We start from the raw sequence: 20,594 nt of genomic DNA, 5'->3' as shown, positions 1-20,594 counted from the left end.
CGAGGGTGGATGGGACAAGAGGGAATGGTTTTAAACTAAGATTTAGGTGAAATACTTAGGAGAAAGTTTTTCACCCAGAGGGTGGTGATGCACTGGAACAGGCTGCCTAAGGAAGTTGTGGATGCCCCATCCCTGGAGGCATTCAAGGCCAGGCTGGATGTGGCTCTGGGAAGCCTGGTCTGGTGGTTGGCAGCCCTGGACACAGCACAGGGCTTGAAACTACATGATCATTGTGGTCCTTTTCAAACCAGGCCATTCTATGATTCTGTGACACTTTTCCCTAAGCTTCATTTCATCTCTCAAAAAGAAGTTAAGAGCTCCTTCCTTCAGCAGCGTTCTACAGCCACTGCTGCCAGAGGGCAGTGAAGACAGTTCTGAAATTAAAATCGTGGCTCACACTGTTGAAGGAAGAGGAAGCAGCCAGAAGATAAGAGCCAGTTTAAAGAGAAGCCCTGAAAAACCACACACCCTTGTGTGTGGGTATTTTTGCAACTGAAACTGAGGAAGCTTCATTCCACTGATACGTTTGCAGTAATAGCCTTTCAAACCCATTTGGTCTACCACTGCATGGACTGTTGTTAATACTTGCATGGCTTAAGAATTAGATGAAAGAAACACAGCCAGAGTGGAACAGTGTTGGAGGGTCTTTGTTATCCTCCCAAATACTGTTATTGTAACAACTGTTTTCCAGCTTCAGATTCTTACATTTTACAGCTGACCCAGGAGGAAGCATAACAAATACTTGTAAGCTGCTAACCCTTAACAAGAGTAAGCATGACTACGCATTCATGTACGCTGAGCTCCGTGCAGTGAAAACACTGGGTTAAGCAAACAGAAATGCCTTACGTTAGTATTTAAGTGTCAATTCAATAACAGTAACTAAACCTACTCAAAAGTAAACAACATAATTCACACGTTTCTCCTCATGAAGTGTGGCGATTTCAGTGAAAGCAATAACAGTTTACATGGTATGCTGAAGAAAACATGAAAAAAGGCACTAGATGAGAGAACAAAAAGGAAGATGATGAGTTTGTCCTACTCCTCTCACCTGTCTGAACCAACTACTCTGATAGTGTTAAAAAAGTAGTACAAATGGAGGAGCCTCAGCATTACAGTCCACTTAAGTCCTGCACTTAACTGAAAGAATGGTTTAAGTCTTTATAAGGACTTAGCTGACTGAAGCCAGTTACTGTTGTTCAGTTAAACAGTGTCTAAGCTACGCTGCTTTTCTACTTCTCAGTAGTCTGTCATCGAGCATTTGTATAATTAAATTCAATACACTTATGAAAAGTGCACCAGGATGCTGAGATGTACATGTATTGTAGTAATAGAGCTTTGATTACTGTTAAAACTCTTTACAGAGTAATAGAAAATGAAATGTTTCTACAATTATAAGCGACTAAAATATGATCTTTTGTTCCATCATTCTGTGGACTATAAACAAGGACCTCTATGCCTCATATATTTACTGCTCACCTTCCTATCAAACCTAGTAATGCTAATTGCATAGCTACAATCAGGAGGAGAGACACTTTGAACATTCAGACTTCTGCAGAACATAGAGTTATCAGAATTTGTTTGAAAAACATACATATCCTTATGGGACAAGTTTAATAGTAAATTCAGCGAAGCATTACCTCAAGATTTTTACTAAAATAATAATAATAATAATAAAGAATCTAAACATCAGGCCCCATACTGGAGGCATATCAAAGCAATTTTACATGCTGTTCACAAACTGTCATCTTCAGAACCCTTGCCCAGGTGAAAAACAACAGGAGAGCTCACACATCAACCCTGAAGGCTGATGGAAAAATAATTCACTCAAGAATTTAAAGCCAAAATGCATATGCTTGTAAGACTGAAAACTTACTCTACAGAAGTCTGCAAATAGAATTAGTTTTATCTTCAGAATGTGAAGTAAGGGCTGCTCACATCTACAGTAAAGCAATATAAAGTAAAAGCAATTTATGATCCAAAATCTATCCCTGAAGGGATATACAAGAAATTCCAATTAAATTTTTAAAAGTACGTCTATGTAATCTACGATACATGCTTTAGCAAAGAATAGAGAATGATGAGAAAGAATCCAAAAAGAATCTCTGAGTAGCACTGATTCAGTGATTGACTTCTGTAATTTTGATGCCCAGTTCAAAGGAAGAACAAAAAACTCAAGGCAAACAGTTCCCACAGGACAGTTGGCTTAGCAGGGAAACTTCAGAATGGTTCCTAAGAATATACCAGCAAAACTATGTTAGAAGATACATACAAGTTACAAAGTCAACTCTCCCAAAGTGAGAAACATGAGGTTGAAAACAGCCTACAATACTTGATTCAGTTCCCCTGCAAACATATTATAGTGGGTCAATTATAAGCCACACCATCTTTACATGCAAATTGACTTAACACTGAAGATTTCTAGTCAAACGTTATTTAACTGCTTTCTCATTGTTCAAAAAACGGCCTTGCAACATGGCAAATTTCCTTCAAACTTTACTGTAGCAACAGATGCCCTTTATCTGCTCCCTGATGTTCACATTTTACAACAAAATGTAACCTAAATCTGTCTCCAAGGAGAGATTTGATCTTCAGCTGACCCACAGTAGATGAATTTCCTGTATCTTTATGAAATTGAGAAAATAAATACACTTCTGATCTGTTACATGGTTCCAATTAAATTCCAATTAAGTGAAGGGAGTTAGAAGAAAACTCTCCAGTTGTGTACTTTGAGGGAACCTAGACCCAGTCTCTCAGAGAAGTACTGGTGCAGTGCTTCAGATACAGCTGCAAGCACTCACACTACACAACTGACAAGACGTCACATCCAGCATTCAGAAATGAAGACTTAATAAGTGACCTCTTTTTAGAGTCTGGTTTGAGCTGTTTGCCTAAGATTCCTGACTGTACGCAGGAAATATTAGAGATCAGTGCCCAAGTACAGCACGGCCTGTCAAACTGAGTTCTTAACATGCAGTCATCACTTCCTCACCCACTGAATGGCTCCTCATCACTCACTCACAAATGCAGCAATGCTGCAGCCGTGCCTCCTTCACTGTAAAGCCCCAGTTCACCCCCAGATCACCCCTCCTTTGGGAATGTGAGGCACTAGTTCTAGAGAAAGACACGATCACATAATTTACATCCACAGCACAATGCAAGAGCACGTGCAGGTTAGACCAATACTGCCTCAAAAGTCCACAACATTCAAAGCTTTTGATACTACAAATATTTTAATTGTTTTATGCAAGCAAATTATCATTTGCATTTATTAGCATTCATCTGAGATGTATCAGTGCCTCCCAGTCCTTCTGAACAATCTCTATACACAGCAGCAGCCCACATCCTCTCCTCCACGGAACAATTCAACTTTGTACTATTTGCACAGCCCTAATTCTTAGTTTTCCACTTCCATTCTTTGTTCTTCAATCTTTCTTCCACTCACTCCCAGGCTGCGTGCCCAAACAGCATGACTAACCCTTCTTCTCCAACCATTATTGCCCAATCAGAGTCTTACTGAATTAATAACAGAATAAGAACATCTCTCCTTCCATGCAAGAAAGAGTGACAGATTTTCTTCAGTCCCAGTTCTGGTAACTGGACTCAGCTCATCTACACTGATCAGAAGCTTCAGTCCCAGAAGCAGTTGTCTACAACTTCACAATACTTATAACACAGCTGATTGTTTTTATATCTCTGTGAAAACCCCAATAAAAAAGAAATATCCTCGCCAAATACACATTATCCTCTTAGAATAAAGAGGTCATTGGATATTCTCAAGAGTCACAAGAACTTGTTTTTTGCTTGACAGGGATGAACAACACGCTTTTCTGACCCACCTTCTTAGTAACACAGTTGAACTTTTATGGATTATTTTTTTTTAATATGATCAAAATTTAAACTATGGTATGTTTCCATAAGAAGTATACAGTTATAGAAAACGCTATATTACTTATAATAATGTATAAAATTACATGTAATATCTAGTGGAAATACTACATTTTGCTCAACCATAAACAAATTAAGTCATATCTGGCAATTTCAATTGAAAATCTGGAGGCAACTCCTATATAAATTATAGTGACACTTCCTTAAAATAAGATTTACTATTAAATACGGCAGTGGGGGAGGGGAAATAGCCGTCTGCATGGGTAGGGTTTGCCATTAAGCAGACTGAGCACTAAAGAAGAAGTTCTGTGGGACAGGCTTTCATCTTAGCATCTAACCTTAGAGCAGTCCCATATCATGAACTTTGCCTACTTGATGGGTAAGTATGACCAAGATTAAAGACAATTCAGTATCTCAGTCATAAAACTGTGTTAAGTTCTGTTTCAGTTTCTTGTTTCTCTTCCTTTTTAAGGTTAAAATGTACCGTCTTACAAAACTTGTGCATTGTTTTAGTAAAAATAAACAGAAAATGAGAAAAGCAGTTTTGAAGTTTCCAGCTGAACCTATTTATATCCTCTGCATTTAAGCCAACAGCAAAAGATAATTAAAAAAATAATATCACCAACTTCAGATTCCATTTTCTACATTCATTTTTTTTTCCTGAAGGACAATTTAAGACCAAAGCAACGCTGCAAACACCTACATGTAACACATACATTATTACTTCTTTAAAGTGGAGTATCTAAAGCTGATCAAGCTACAAATAAAAGGAAATATAACTGAAAAAGCTTTCTACCAAAAGCATTTTAGAGCAGAACCACACAGTATTGTAACACTGATAAGTGAGGAACCCAAACTTTCAGTATAAGCTTCTTCAGATTTCAGTACATAAAGTATCTCAACAAAAGCTACACAAAATGAGATGTACATAAATAATTCTTTGGATAGAGGTAATTTTTTTTCCCCATTAACAGGAACAGAACATACCAGATAAAATAAGTAGTTCAATAATTTCTGCATCTCCCAGATAGGCAGCAGCATGTAAAGGGGTCCTTTTCTCATTATCCTGTGGTAAGAGGGGGGAAAAAAGGTTTTATTTAAAATAAAAACTATGTTTTAGCATTCTGCATGAGTTATGAAAAAAACACTGCATAAAAATGCATCTTCCAAATATTACACATTTTATATTGTAGAAAACATTGTTACTCTAAAGATGTTAGCCACATTTGTTGAGACAAGCACACCTCTCCCTAGGGAACCATTATACCTACGCAGTCAGCTAGCATGTTTTCCTGAGGTACGCAGGTTGACAGATACTCATCACATCTAACGATAAACCTATAAGTAAGAAATCACCACTCACTGCTCTCCAGAAACATGAACTTAAGGCTGTCCTGCATGTGCTTCATGTCTATATATCGGTGTGGAAAGCTTTCTTTTGAAAGCTGAAGGTCAGCTTCAGCGATTAATTTCAAAATAGAAAATAGAAAAGAAACCGGAGTGAGCAGAGGCAGAAATGCTGAGATTTCAACTGTTTTTTTTACTGCATATGAGCAAAGAGGAGGTAGAAATACAGCTCGTTTTGCTGAAGCGCTCCAGAAGATACAGATAAGATCCAGGAATGTGGATAACTCAGGCTGATCTTGTGTCCTTCTGAACGTACAAGAACTTTAACACACACATAATTTATAGATGAAGGTAACGTTCACTTTAGAAAGACCAGAATAAATTATTTCTAAATTTTGCAGCATTGGTGTCAACCCCTCTCCACCAGCTTAGACAGAAAAATAAGATCGCTTTCAGGTCATGCTGAGAGATAGAAATGAACAAAAATCAGTCAATTTGCTCTTTTGGGGATGGCTGCTGAAAAACCAGAAGAGAAACTGATATTCACAAGCACCCAGGATTAAGTTCTCTTCAGATTTCCAAACCATTTTAGTAAAGCTTGAAACACACTGTGAGGTCAAGGGAGAAGGAATCAAGGTGACAACCAGCAATGAATTTTATGTAGCAAAACATTTCTATTAATTCATTTGTTGTTGACAACTTCAGAAAATTTCATTTTAATTCACCTCTTAGTTGTGAAGATTTGCTAAAATCACTGTAGTTGGTGAACCCCTATTTGAGTTATCAGCACGCAGGGTGAAAACTGCATGTACGTGGCAGGAGAGATCTGATAGCAAAGAGTTATTGTTGGAACATACAAGACAACTTCACAACTCAGCACATTCCAAACCCCACAAAAGAAAACAACAAAAAGCACACACAAACCCACCTCTCTAAACTGCCTATTCACTGCTTTGTCCCCACACTGAAAAAGCTCAATTCACACATTCACCTTAGTATCAGTGTTTCCTAACTTCATTTTCTGAATTACACAGAGGGGATTCAGTACTGAGCAGCACACAACCTGACACTGATGCAGCATGAGTGAGCAACTCATAGTACTTATCTATCATTAACACCACATGATGCCAGGATGTCTCAACTACAGATTACAAACTTCTAACAAAAAATAAGTAAGTAAAAGACCGCCCCTGGCACTGAGGATCTGAAATGCAGGGAGTCATATCATACTAATATAAACTCTGGCACACAAACTGCCTTAGCGTTGTTTCTTCAATATTAGGAACTTAAATGACATTGAAAGAAACATTTTATAAAAATAAGTTTTGTACATAGAAGCTACGGAATATCTAACCCTGTTGGTGCTACGTAATGTTAAACACTGCACTATTCCTAGGGTAGCCTTTGGCAATGAAGAAAAATGTTTTTTTCCAATTTATAATCATGCAAGGCAAATCAGTGTATAACAGCTCTAATGATTCTATGATCTAAGGTTGGAAAAAAATACTATGATGGAGTCCAGCCACTGCCCCATCCCCACCCATGCCCACTAACCATTTTCCTCAGTGCCATGTCACACTCATCGCTCAAAAACCTCCAGGGATAGTGACTCCACCATCTCCCTGGGTAAACTGTCCCAGCGTAGCACCACTCTTCCTGAGAATTAATTTTTCCAATCTGAATCTCCTCAGAGCAACTTGAGACCGATTCCTCTTATCCTGCGGCTGTTACCTGGGAGAAGAGGCTGACCCCCTCCTCACCACAGCCTCCTTTCAGGCGGCTGTAGAGAGTGATAAGGTCTCTCCTGAGCCTTCTCTTCTCCAGACTGAATAAGCCCAGTTTCCCCAGCCACTCTCCATAAGACTTGTGCTCCAGTACCCTCACGGCTCTGTTGCCTTTCTCTGGACACCTCTGGGCCCTCAATGTCATTCTTGTACTGAGGTACCCAAAACTGAATACAGTACACAAGCTGCTTCATAATCAATGCTGAGTACAGAGGGATGACCACTTCATTAGACATAATGTTAGCAAGGAAATGACATAAAGTACTTGCAATAGGCATGTTTTAAACAATTCAAAGAAAATGTTGGTATTCCAGCAGAAACTACAAATTTATGTTCCCCCACTCCAAAGTTTAATTGCAGATATTGGTCAATACCAATGTACAATGTACCATCTTTGATGTCCAACAATAAAGCATTACTTTAAATTAGTTCAATTATTGTCAACTGAAAGTAGTAGAAAAAAGATATAAAAAAATTATTGTTTTAACCCAGATAAGTACCATCATAGTTTGAAAAGACTAGATATGTCATGCTAATTCCATTAATTGCTTGAACCACTGCTCATGCTAGTATTTTCAAAAACACTTGAATTGGAGCATTTCAGAAAGCCCATGCTAAACCTTCTGTAATAAAGGCTTTATCACTAAGCCTTATTGTATTTTAGGACATATCCTCTTTATACCAACTATTAAGACAGCAAATCTAGAAAGTTAAAAGGCTGTTATGTACATAATGCTAGGGAGACACTAACTCTCCTCTCCAAAATTTCATTTTCAAAATCAAAAGCTCAGCAACTGCAAATGGATAATCCAAAGAGCTGCTGAGGTTTTGAAGATAGGGATATTTCAGAAACAGGATGGAGGTTTAGCACGGGCCTGTCTGAATGGATGAAAATGGGATGAACCTACATCAACTGAGCAGCATTAAAAGCTACAGAAACTGATCTGATGTACTCTGATTTTAGTCACTAGCGAAAGCGATAAGAATTTTGGCTGCAGAAAATTGTTACCCATATCACATTCCCTCCACTGGAAAAACAACTGGCTGTAGCAGTAAATGACTATAACAGTAACCAACTGCAATATGCTCTTTATCAGGAAGGGTATTCCTTCCTTTTTTGGCTACTGTTGCATGGCTTTCCTGCTTAGACATACCTTGCAATCCCTGATAAATAATCACTCAACTTAATGCCTGTGCATTTTTTAAAGGAACTTCTGGAACTGAATTTCCAGTTCAGGTTCACTGAGTAGCACTGAAATCCATGGAAACCCATGCCAGTGGGTGCTACATCACAAAAAATGACTGGCAGAAAAAGAAATTGAAGTCCAAAACAATACTGTTAAGTAATAGTGTTTTGGACAACTTTTCAAAACATTATTCTTCAAGTGTCTGACGTTTTATGTCACAAGCATTGAACTGATGTGATAACAAAACTTCACATGTGACTGTAAAGCTGCAGCACCAAAAGCTAACACACGAAAAATAAAAAGAGTCACATCTTGCACAAGGAACTAAGATTAGTCTGATCTATGACTTTGACAGCAGGGCTACATAGACAGCTAAGCAAACTATCAGAAAACAAGAGTAGAAATATCTTGTTTCTAGAAGTAACCTCTCCCCTCCTACTGCTAACTTCCCCCCAAAAAACCAACACAGTTTAATATGGTTAAGACATTTAAACTGTGAGATTCAGCTCATGAGCACATCTTGTTTCCAAGGTCATTTTAAAGTATTAAATCTTCAAAAATATAATAATAAAATAGCCACTTTTGGTGAAATGTAGCATTTCCGTTTCATTTGGGTTCTAGAAAAATGTTTTTTTTTGTCTGTCAATAACAAAAGAAAACACTCAACTTTTATTAAAGCAATACTACTTGGTAACTTGTAGGCAAGTATTTCAGGAAAGACACTTACAAAAACGAACACTCAAAACATCTCTATATGCCTCTCACCAAATGTTATGTTTTGAATGCACAAAGGCAGAGTGCAGGTTTTGTAATGCTCTTGTTGCTTCCGTGATTCTTATTAGCTAGGTTTTCACGTAAGGAACAAGCACAGCTCACGGGAAAAGATGAATCTAGGTATTTATTCTATGAAAATGCACACAACTGTTTTTGCCCAAATTATGGAGCCTAGAACTTGCTGTGAGCAAAGTCAACAATCCATTTGTGTATTGAATAAAGACATGTATAACTGAGTAGGTTTTGTAAGCTATTCCCATTTCCTTGGAGTTCCAACAATCAAGAATTTGGTCCCATTTATCACTAATAAATGCTAGTGAATTCTTGTCCAATATATGGAACAAATAAAGACCTGTTTTCTACCCTACGATGGACTCAATCTTACAGTACAACTGAGATATTTGGGATATTTGGGTTTTTTTTTTCTTTTAACTCAGGAATTCAAACAGACCAACTCTTGTGGCAAAGATTACTCACTAAAATACTATATTGTGAAAAATAAAATTAAAAACCAAGACTGAAATTAACCTCTCCCAAATGTCCAACTTCTCTAGCATTTGAAACTATCCTATGCTTAGAAAATCAACAATCAAAAGATATGATAATCTCATTAAAAAAACCACTTTCTCTTGGCTTTCCCTTTCCCAAATGTGAAATATACCATTTGTAAAACATCTATCTGGAACATATGTTAGGGGAAAAAAAAAACAAACCAACAAAAAACAAGCTTTTAAATGGAATAAGTTGCCAATAACTAAGACAAATAAATAATTTAAACTATTCTCGGGGGAAAAAAAATAAATAAAGCAGAATGCATGCACACAGGCTTTATGAGGAATATTATGTAACAGAGCATGTGCTCATGAAGCAGGCTGAATAAGGGCTAGCAAGAGCCTTGTCTCGCTCTGTAATCTATCTGTAGTATCTGAGGACACAAATAAGAAAAGATGCCAAGAGAGAAAACAGCATAATACAGTCTCTGTTCATGCTCCAGTGAAAGATCACACCACACTAGGTAAGGTATGCACATCTCCATCCTGGTTTAAATCCACCATATTATGTTCAGGCCAGTGACACTTTTGTTCAGAAAAGCTGAATTTTCTGCTTTCTTATTACAAAGGCTACTGTTAGCATGACATGAATGAGTCTGATGTAAAACAGGTACTCATCTCACTAACTGCACTGCCTTGGTGACAGAAAAGTGCTTTCCTGGTTGTGTTTAATCTTAATACTTCTTCCAGTACTTGAAGGGATCTTTCAGCAGGAGGGGGACTGACTTTTTACACTGTCTGATAGTAGAAGGGGGAAAAACCAAAAGAGGGGAGATTTGGGTTAGATGGTGTGAAGAATTTTTTCACTCAGATGGTGAGGCACTGCCCAGAGAAGCTGTGGATGCCCCGTTCCTGGGCATTCCTTCCATCGCACTTGTTTGTGAGGCCTGATGCAGTGTGAGGCCCTCCCAGGCCAAGGGCCTCCTCCTCAGGCGCCAATGGGACAGCCCTCCCACAAAACACAGCACATGATTTACACACAGCCTTCCCTGGGGTAGACTTAAAGGACTGATTACTGGTGTAGCATTAGACGTTCCACTAATACATGAGATAGCTACAGTCATTTGCAAAGCAGGGAAAATTGTTTTGTACAAAGTTACACTGCATACGCATGCAGGGTTTTCACATGGGAAGTTACTATAAATAATCAGTAAATTCAAAACCTCTCTCGCTATTAACAGCAGCGCATTCTTTAAGGGCTGTGTCGATGTTGGATGTTAACACACATTAAGTCTACAGAGCTTTATTCTTCTCTCTGCTCTTGGAGTGGGGATGTTCTGTTCTCAAATACCAGTGCTGTGCATGACAGGCAGAGTAAGTGCCAGGAGCAACCCCAGTAAGCTGGAACTATTCAAGGCCTTGCCTCTGGTTTGTTTTGTAAAAGCAGCAGGAAATGTGAAACTTCTAATACTTTCTGAGCAAGGTTATGGTCACTAAAAGTAAAATGACACATCAGACATATGATCTATGAAATCGTTATCACTAACAAGAATCACATTGGAGATTCAAATGCAGAAATTTGAAATGTGTTTCCAGAATTACCTAATTATTCATGGTTCTTTAAATGGAGGCCAGTTTTTCAGAGCTAAAGGATAGCAATGACCGGAACAAATCTTGTCTGTCAAATCCCCAATTACTGTAAAACAAACTCAGTGTACAACCAATAGGGTAAAAACACTGGCATGCAGAAATCCAAGCTTGTTTGCCCAGTTTAGCAAACAGTATAACCACATTAACATAGAGCTAGGCAAGCTTACTAGGCCTGATGAGAAGCAGAATCTAATTAACACAAGTAGCATGCCATACTAATATTAATTCAACCACTAATTCATGCTAAGTCTCTAAAAAACATTTCTCATATTTCGTAAAAACTGTTCCTTTAAGAAGAGTCCTACTCTATGCAATTGGTATCTTTCTGAGTTATCATCCAAATAATGAGCTGTGCCAGGCAGCAATACACTGATGTTAGTCAGATTATCCTACAATTCTGTCAAAGGTTTTATTATATTGCTCTAATAAGAGTGGTAACTTAACACAGTTGAAAATCTCATTTGCAAAGACTAAATATGACGTTACCAACAGGATGCAGAGGATTATGTCAATTTGGACTGGCAAGGTTCTGTCATTAAGAGTTCTCATCGGAAGGAAAATGTTCACTAACGTAGCTTTGTATGTTAGAACATTCTAAATCCATTTCTACGCCAGAAAAGGATCTCAGTGCAGTGTGGACATATTTTATATTGAGGCTGAAAAGCATGATTCACTCTCTAAGCCACATTAAAAAGGAAATAAGCTATCTGATTATTCATTACAGATGACATGCTTGGAAAACATTCCACGCCAATGAACAGGAAACCCCAAACTGTAATATAGTTAAGTAACAGAAAAAAACTACTATACTATGAATATTAATTTTTGAGTAGCTGGTGGATACTCTTACAGTACCCAGACACAGTACAAAACATGCTGCATGTTTCCACAACACTCAGAAGAATTAGGTCTCCAAAGTTCTCCATTTCTTAGAATTACCATGCTTCTGATTCATGAAACAAACAGCCTCTTAGCAATTGCTCTAAAACAGATGAAACTTTCCTAAAGGGAAAGCTTCCCTATATTCCCTGCAGCAAATTTCCCTTCAGATACTTAACATAAACATTCCTTTTATGAAAAAGCTTAACTCTGCACCAAAATAACCCCTGGATATTCCCCAGATGGTAGTGATGAACTCTATCCACTCCCTTAAAAAAACATCTCACTGAACTCACACATGCTTATTGACAGTAAGTTTTATAAGTTAATTTTGTATCTTTTTAATTAAAAGATCTCACACATTTACCTGTGCAATTCATATTATGCCCTTTCAAAAGCCAGACTCCCGATCTTCTTGCAAATGAACTACTTTAGCACCATTTTACACACTGATGCATACCTGCCAATTCTGAGCAGGTAGAACCTGCTGTGAAGGACCACAAACACTCTCAAGAAGTAAGATTCCTCACTGAATTTTCCTACTATTTCTTCATATAAATGTCAATTAATAGAATGCTGCAGGAAGCAGGAGCCTCATGACTCATCATCAGGCTGATCACACAGTAAATGCAGGTTCCTGTTTGTGGTAGAAACATCAAGAAAGTTTATTACAGAGAATATCCAGCATCAAAAAGCAATGAAGTTCATCAAAATGTACACTTAAGGAGAAAGTAGCATCTTGCTATAATTTTAGATAATTAGAAGCCCAATGGCAAACAAGATAGGATAAGTGCTATCATGAAACCCTGAGATTACATACTTTCTTCACTAGCACATGTAAAAAAAATGTATTTGCGTATGCCTTATGCAAAATAAAATCATAACAAATTAGATACAGTCACTAACTGGTTAAAATGTCTTCAGCTATTTGGAAAAGCTTTCTCACTTCTTAATAGAAATATGTTCTGATAAAGACGGTAAGTACAGCTTCTGTTAGTATGATGGTTAACAAAACTGCTCAATGAACAGCAGTAGAAGTGTCTGGAGACATACCCTATTTGTTTTATGATTTACTCCAATCCCAACTTCACCTGCTGCTCTCTGTGAGGTCTCACAGGCACACAGTTGCCATTACAACATTTCTCCAAGACTGAAATTGGGTTCTGAATAGAAACAGCGAGGCACGAATTGCTGTACCAAATCAAGGTCTGTTTCTAAACAGTGGGTTTAATTGGAGATATTATCATTATTCATATTTGTTTATACAGGAATATTTAATTTCCTCTCTGACCTCCTGCAATGATTACAAAGGCCTGTTCCCACTGACAGCTGACTGTGTGTTTAGATAAGCTACCCTTCGGGTCACTCCAAAAGTAATGCCTCACTATTTTTTTTCCATGGAAACTACAGCAGACACAAAGAGTACAACAACAATATTTCATATAACTAATTCTCAGCTACAAAACAATTCTTTTCAACATAATCACAACCATGAGCTATGTACTTTTTGCTAGCAATGAACCAGAACCTGTCTGACGTGACTGAAAAACCTGCATCAGTGGAGGTGACCCACTGTCACTGTCACTCCTGTTGAAATGCACCATTCACTGCCTGACATCCACTGGTTCACTGGTTGGTCTCCCTAAACATTCAGCAAGCACCAGTGAATGTCAATGGGAGTAATTTTATGACGTTTTTTTTGCTACATCTGCATTTCCAAGTAAGATGCCATCCTGTCAGACTGCCCCTCTGCTGCCATCTGTCACGTGGCAACAAGTAACAGAATATTGGTGGGAAGTTTCAGCTTCTGCTGTCATACCACCAACATCCTCCTCTGACATCCTGGACCAACTGAAAGAAATAGGAGACACTGACTCCGGGGATGACTATATACCCAAATGCATATCTACTCCTTTTCAATATACAGGTTTTATTCGTAGGAAAACTTGCATCCAGTCACAGTGATGAACAATTCAAAGGATGAAAATGAGTTAGAGTGACTAGAGCCAAACTCAAAAGTTGTAAGTCAAACATTCTCATCAATACAGCAAAGCCTTTCATACTCTCAGATATCCTTAATATTATTGACATTAAAAAAAGAAAAGTTTATAATCTTAACTGTTAAGATGGGAAATCAAACAATACAATAGATCAATATGCATTAAAAAATTCTCTGCTCTTCAGAATGTGTTATATTTCTTTTTCCTGGATGCTTTGTTAATGCCTTCCTGACATTCACGTCAGCAAAGCAGGAGTGATGGAGCTGCCCGCACAGTCTGTGCTGCCAAGGAGTACAACAAGATGCTTCTTCACGGCATCAAAGAGGTTAGCCCAAGTTTTTATTTCCAGCTGTAGCTGCCAGCATAAAAGGCCTTCACGCAAACAGCCTACACTGCTTGCAATGAACTCAACAAAACAGTTACTGAGTCTGATGCTTGCTTAAGACGAATAGAGCCCTTAGCAAACTCAAGCTCCCTCACCATTTAGAAAGGAGTTAAAACAGAACATGAGTCCTGCTTAGCTTTTGCTACAGTATGCCAGCATCTAACTACCATTTGCTCTCACCAGTTCAGATACAAAGGCTAGTCAATGGTCATAGTATCCCTGAAGTGGAAAGGAGTACAGCTGGCCCATACCTGTTTTCTTACTGCCTTTACCTGGTCCATGCAAAAATCCCTGATATCCCCAAGCACAGAAACACATCATTGCACATGAACTGCCACTGTCAGAGTAGCACCTTCAGATGCCTTAGATGCCTCATTCTGCTCTGGATGTGACTTAAATTACAGAAGGTACTGATAAAAAATAGGATAACTGAAACAGTTTAAGTACAGCAATTAATAACAAAAGAGGTTTTACGAGGCACAGATGTCAAATTAAAATGATTTTACAATTGTAGTTGTATGGCATTTTGTTCTGTTCTCCTTTTTCCTAATCAGAAGGGAGAAAAAATCCTCATAGTATTTATACACTTTGGTAACATGAATGGCTACAGAGAGATAACACAAAGATAATAAACTCCTAAAGATCATTTCTATGTCATTATACTTCACAGCCTTTTGTTTATCTGCTTTTAAGAAAGGCCGTGCTATGTATGTAAGTTTCCTTACCTTCAGAGCTACTTCAAAATAACTGAGAAGTGATTTGGTTCCCTACATAACATACATTAAAATTTTTTAGATCCAAAATCTGTACATAATTTATTTGCACGATGGGAGCATTGCATTCGGCTTCATTTTGTGGAATGCTCTGTACTTCAGCCAGCTCATTCAGGTTTGTCTTATTCTACACTGCACTTCTAAGCCTGGACAAGAAAGTTACCCCAGAGTCCAGCCCACGAGAGAAGTATAAAGATGAAAACCAGGAAACTTTTACCTATTTTTTTCATTTAACCTCTTCTAGTATTTTCCTGATTGACACCAGCATCACAAAGAATCTTTCTTAGTATTTAACGGTGTTATAACATTCATAATTATTTCCTAAATTACTTGGATAATTGATACTCTCACTTTCTAATTCTCCTGGTACCTAAACTCAATGCTCTATCAGAAACCTTGGGCTTCCAGCAGGACTAACAAGCCAGTTTTCCTCTTCTTGCAGTACATGCAATGACGTGCAGAGCAAAATTAAAACAAAAAATAACAAGAAATCAAGACGGACATCTTATCTTACCCCAGGAGGAAATCCAGCAACATTTTCCTAACATGCAAATAACACCAGCAAGGAGTTATGCAAACCCACACTCGGCAGGGCTGGGAAAGGAGCCCACACCTCCACCACATGGGTTGTCCATGCAGCAAGCCCTCTGCTCAGGACAACAAAGACACATGCACACACTTTGTTCTCCTATCCATACCTGGCATGCTGGTGCTACTGGGTCACAATGCTTGCCAGCCCCAGCAACAAGACTTGGGATTTATGGGCAACACTGTATAGCTGCAGGGTTGTTTGGTTGTATGGCGTTGGTTATTTTTCATTGTTGTTTTAGGTTGGTCGGTGTTTCTGTTTGTTTGTTTAATTGCATAACAGTAGCACAGGTGAGCTTTCATTTTTTGGTTCCTTATGGCAGAAAAGTGCCATTAAATTCAGAGAAATGCCGGATGGCTTGTGGTATGGAACAGAAAGCATCTGGATATCTTGATAGCTGCAGCACTCAGTACAGAATGTGGGATTTCATTTTCCAGTGTTGTTGGAAAAAAACAACATGACGCACAACACAGCTTGAAGAAATGCTTCACATAAGTCTATGGTAATCTTTCAAAGCAAAATGAGCAGCAAGACACAGGTGGTTCGTGTTGAAGTCACTAACCACACGTCGAGCAGTATTTCAAATAGGAGCAGGGAGCACCTTTGAAAACTGGGAGACGTTTGTGTCATTCTGGGATTCCCCAAACGCAGCGCCTGCCTGGCATTAGTGCGAAAAGAGCAAGGGGCACACACTGACACTGCTTCCAGACAGGATCAGATGTTTATTCCCTTGGCTAAGATCAAGTGCAATTGGGTTATAAGGACAGCGTATAGGGTTACCTGAAGTATCACTTTCTGTGGTTAGAAATATTATCCTAACAGTTCTTGGAGGAGGAGGAAAAGCTGTTTTGATTTTGAACAATCATTTCAGGAATAAGATGTAGAAATCCTGTAGCATTTCTGTCAGTGAGCTGGTATTCCTTCAACACCGCGGTATTAGGAACAAAAAGCCAAGAGGAAATATTCCATGTTCATAATCCGTGAGGCCAGCATACACCGTACATGTACTGGTTACAAATGAAGCGGTACAATTTTCTGACTGGTGAAAGGCAATAGTGGTATCACTTAAGTAAAATTAACTGCTGAAAAGTGCACAAATTTCAAACTAACTTTGCTGTTCTAATCACTAAGAGAAGGAAGCGTTGACATTCATCATAAATTACTAAAGAGATACTGTGTTAATTATCACACACCATTTTCCTTACTGCCAAATCTAAAAAGCCTAGGATGGTACAAAGGAAAAATGAGCAGTAAGAGTGAGTGCTCACATGCACCCTTCTTTCAATCTCTTTCTAAACAGAAACTCTATCAAGCTCAATGTATGTGTGTGATTTAAGCCTGATTCATGAAAGGAACAGCTACAGTTTCTCAAGCTTTTTTGGGGAGGAAGAGGGAGAAATAATCCTTTCTCCTGTTTTTTTTCATTAATTGAAGCCTCAAAGAGTGCACCTTCCAACAATATCTTTGACCAAAGTTCCTGTAAATCAGGTTTGTCTAGGAGGCTGAACACACCATGGAGGCAAGCCTTTCTGACCCACAACTTAATCAACTGAAATGCTTAATTTGCTCTTTCTTCACATGAATCACAGCAGCTGAGCTGAATGAAATACATACATTCTAAATCTAGACTCGGGCTGTGATTCAAGAGAGCTGGTAAATGTGACATGAACAGAGAATAACCCCCTTCCCAGAAGAGCCCAGGTTTACTATCTGTACATGATCTTTGCATTTGCACACAGGAATGCAGGCTATGAAAGGCCACCTATCCCAGAATCTATCTAAATATAACACTGCTCTACTGTAAGACATCACCTGCTTTATGAATAATGCTCTAATACAGTCCAACCTGGGTGCATTCAATAGACGTTACCAAAAGGGCCAACCACAGCCTAGCTCTAGGAAGCCAAACACATTCAACTCACCTAGCTTTAACAGAGCATTAAGCCAGTGCTAAAGACAATATACCCCAAAATTAAAAAGGTAAATGAAGCTGGATGATTACAGAAAGAGAAAGGAAGATAGTTTATCAAGACACGAACAGCTTCTCAGGATGACTGTCACTGTTACAATAAAGACCCAGTGCAGCTCTATCTCCAGCTCTGTTCTGGGCACAATTTCACTTGCAGGACTCAGTCTCCAGTTACATAACCAGCTCACTGCTACGCAGAAGGGAGAAAGGAATCCCAGCTATTGGAAGACAAACTGCAAAATAATTATCTGCTACCGAGAGGGGAAAAGACTCTGCAAAGGCAGTGGAAGGAACAGCTCTGGAATTCAAACAATTGTACTGAAGCACTTGGACAGCTAAGTGGAAAAAGATCTAACACATAATTCTAATATGTTATAATACAACCCACTACAGTTCATCCCAATCCTTCTCTTTATTAGGAAATACACACAGTCTATTCATTTTCTTCATTTTTTCCCCCTCCTTCTATCCATACCAATTCACAACACGCAACTAAGGGAAAAGGTTTGGAACAGGACTGCATAGGAATATAATACCTCCAGTTGAGTACAAATGATAAGTGCAAAACACAAGAAAAATACCACACACGGACAGATGCACAAAGTTCCTAAGGCAGCTAAGGTCATTTCTACCAAACCACGGGAGGATGTGTATGCTAAACAAGTCCCGACAAGCTGTTCCATAGGCTATACGTGAATTCAGTATTAAATATTGCAGTAGGACTGGGACTGGCATGTTAGAAAGGACTGGTCACGTGTGATAACACTCAAGAATGTAGCTGTGGAGAAAATAGCTTATTTGTTTTCAATGCATTCTAAATGCTTCTTGGGCATCACTACTGTAAGACACATATGTGGTCTAAATCCACAGCAAGAAGAAAAACTGATATGTATACACATGTAAAAACAAACAGATTTTGAATATTCTATCTACAGTGTTTTTCTTTGCTATAGCTTCCTGGCAGCCCAAAGTAACCTTCTTCACCAAGAGGAACAAAACAATTCCATCAGAAGCTTTCATATCTAAGCACGTCTCCTTATTTTGTATTTCTGGACTGACAACACCTGTTTGACAAATGCTGAGATAGAACCAAAACCAAACAAACTCACTACCTCATGGATAATGAAACCTAGCAGGGGCTTTTGTAATAAATAATGAACAAAGCAGAAAGATACTAGCCTTACTTTGTTTACTATGGATGCTAAACCTGACTTGTACATGGAGAAATATTAACGAAATGATACAAACTAATCAGTTTTTAAAAAATGAATATGCTAATAATAGGATCACAGCATGCACATGGAGAGACAAGACAGACACACAGGCACAGAACAAGCACTCTCATGACTAAACAGAAGATTATGTCATTTGATATTATATAACCCATCACAGAATGGTGCTGAAGAACAAGCAAAACTTCTCAAGAAGGAGAGAGGGGAAAAAAACAACAGAAGGTTCAATTTCACAGTGAGTTTCCTTATACAGGGCCCTATCCAAGCTCCACAAGACAGGAATTCCAGTTGGCACTGGCCAGATATAAATTCCACAGAATGCTTTTAAATGTCAAAATACACACGCCTAACTAAATATTTGCTTTTGGTTGTGTGAATCTCAAGAACAAAAGGTAAACAATGATCACGGTCTTACGCTGGCCACTGTGTAACATCCTGACATTAGCTTTAGTGTCACACTTAATCTGATGTACTTGGAGGAGAAACAGCTACATGCACTGCTATGATGCTGTACCCTAAATGACTAATGACAGCCTACACTAATCAGAACTATCTCTAATAGAAGCAAAGGGTTTAGGCAATATTATCTTGCACGGTGTCATTGTGACTGCAATGTCACAAACAGGACACATGAGCTCAGTGTCTTACTTTAGAGGCCAATATATCCATTGGCTTTATCTCTGTAAAACCCATTCTTAAGTCTACCTACTGAAACTCTGTGCTGTTTGCTTTAATTGTCTATGTGCAATTTGCTCTAATTCATCCAAAGCATCATACTCAGCCAGTGTTACTGTCTAAGAAGTTTTGACAAACCTGTATATGCAAACTTCTCAGCTACCCCAGTACTGAGAAATTAACATTTGAAAAAAATACAAAATTAAGTTTTCAGTATCAACATGAATGTAGAAAGCTAAAAGAATACCATCTATCTCCCTCCTCTTTTCCAGAATTAAATGTATATAAAAACTGTACTTTTGCTTATTACATAAAAGCACTACAACTTACAGCTCTTGAATTAACACAGTTTTAAAGGGATTGGTAGAGCAGAAAGCTGGATCTAAACAGAAGTAGACTGTATTCAAAGCTAATATTTGGATTTACCTGAAAATTAACATCTTCTTTCTTAAATATTAATGCTCGAACTTCATCAGGGTCTCCATTAAATATAGCTTGAACCAACGGTGGCTGAAACAAAGCAAAACATACATTAGACTGTAAATCCATTTCAGTTTTTAGTGATGCATGTATGGTAGTGTGATACATACAAACACAGCAAACACAGGGTGAGAACAAAATCAGATCCCCCAGGAAGCAGAATAAAGAAACTATCAATAGTAAAAAGAACTGAAAGGATTCAGAACTTTGATAAGCTCAGACACACATTTTCTGTCACTGCATGAACCAATGAAATAGACAAATATGTTATTTAAGATTAAAAAAAAGAGCCTGTAAGAGCCCCTTTTAACAGCTAAGAGGAGAATATCTCTTCATAAAATTAGGGCTATTGTAACATTCTCTGAGTTCTATAAAATGTAAGTGGGTAAATACCCTTTACATTAGAAAGTGACTGAAGTGAATAGAAATGTTTTACCCGTTCAGAAAGAAAAAAGAACACGCGAGAAAGCAAAGTGCATCAATCAGATCAGTGT

At 38.3% G+C, this 20,594-nt stretch overlaps 1 protein-coding gene across 8 annotated transcripts in view; it reads right to left on the bottom strand.

Moving 5' to 3' along the window:
• The window catches only part of ANKRD28 (ankyrin repeat domain 28), a 98,552-nt gene that overhangs the window by 40,177 nt on the left and 37,781 nt on the right, over nucleotides 1–20,594 (bottom strand). For 6 of the 8 annotated variants that reach the window (XR_014943623.1, XR_014943622.1, XM_085540530.1 and 3 more), the window contains 2 exons: nucleotides 20,047–20,130; nucleotides 4,873–4,951 (listed from right to left, as the gene is read on the bottom strand). Coding sequence is in view for 4 of the 8 variants with exons in the window: in XM_085540530.1 (XP_085396656.1) it covers nucleotides 4,873–4,951; nucleotides 20,047–20,130 (163 nt within the window). In the remaining 4 variants the exon portion in view is untranslated. The remainder of the gene's footprint in view (nucleotides 1–4,872; nucleotides 4,952–20,046; nucleotides 20,131–20,594) is intronic. The other 2 variants (XM_085540532.1, XM_085540531.1) reach the window with 1 other exon arrangement.

Source organism: Coturnix japonica, chromosome 2 (assembly GCF_054131305.1).
Source record: "Coturnix japonica strain WE chromosome 2, WE-NBRP24, whole genome shotgun sequence".
In the NCBI taxonomy this organism is placed as follows: Eukaryota; Metazoa; Chordata; class Aves; order Galliformes; family Phasianidae; genus Coturnix; species Coturnix japonica.
Note: the sequence above shows the minus strand (reverse complement) of the source record. Positions and strands in the feature narration are given on the sequence as shown.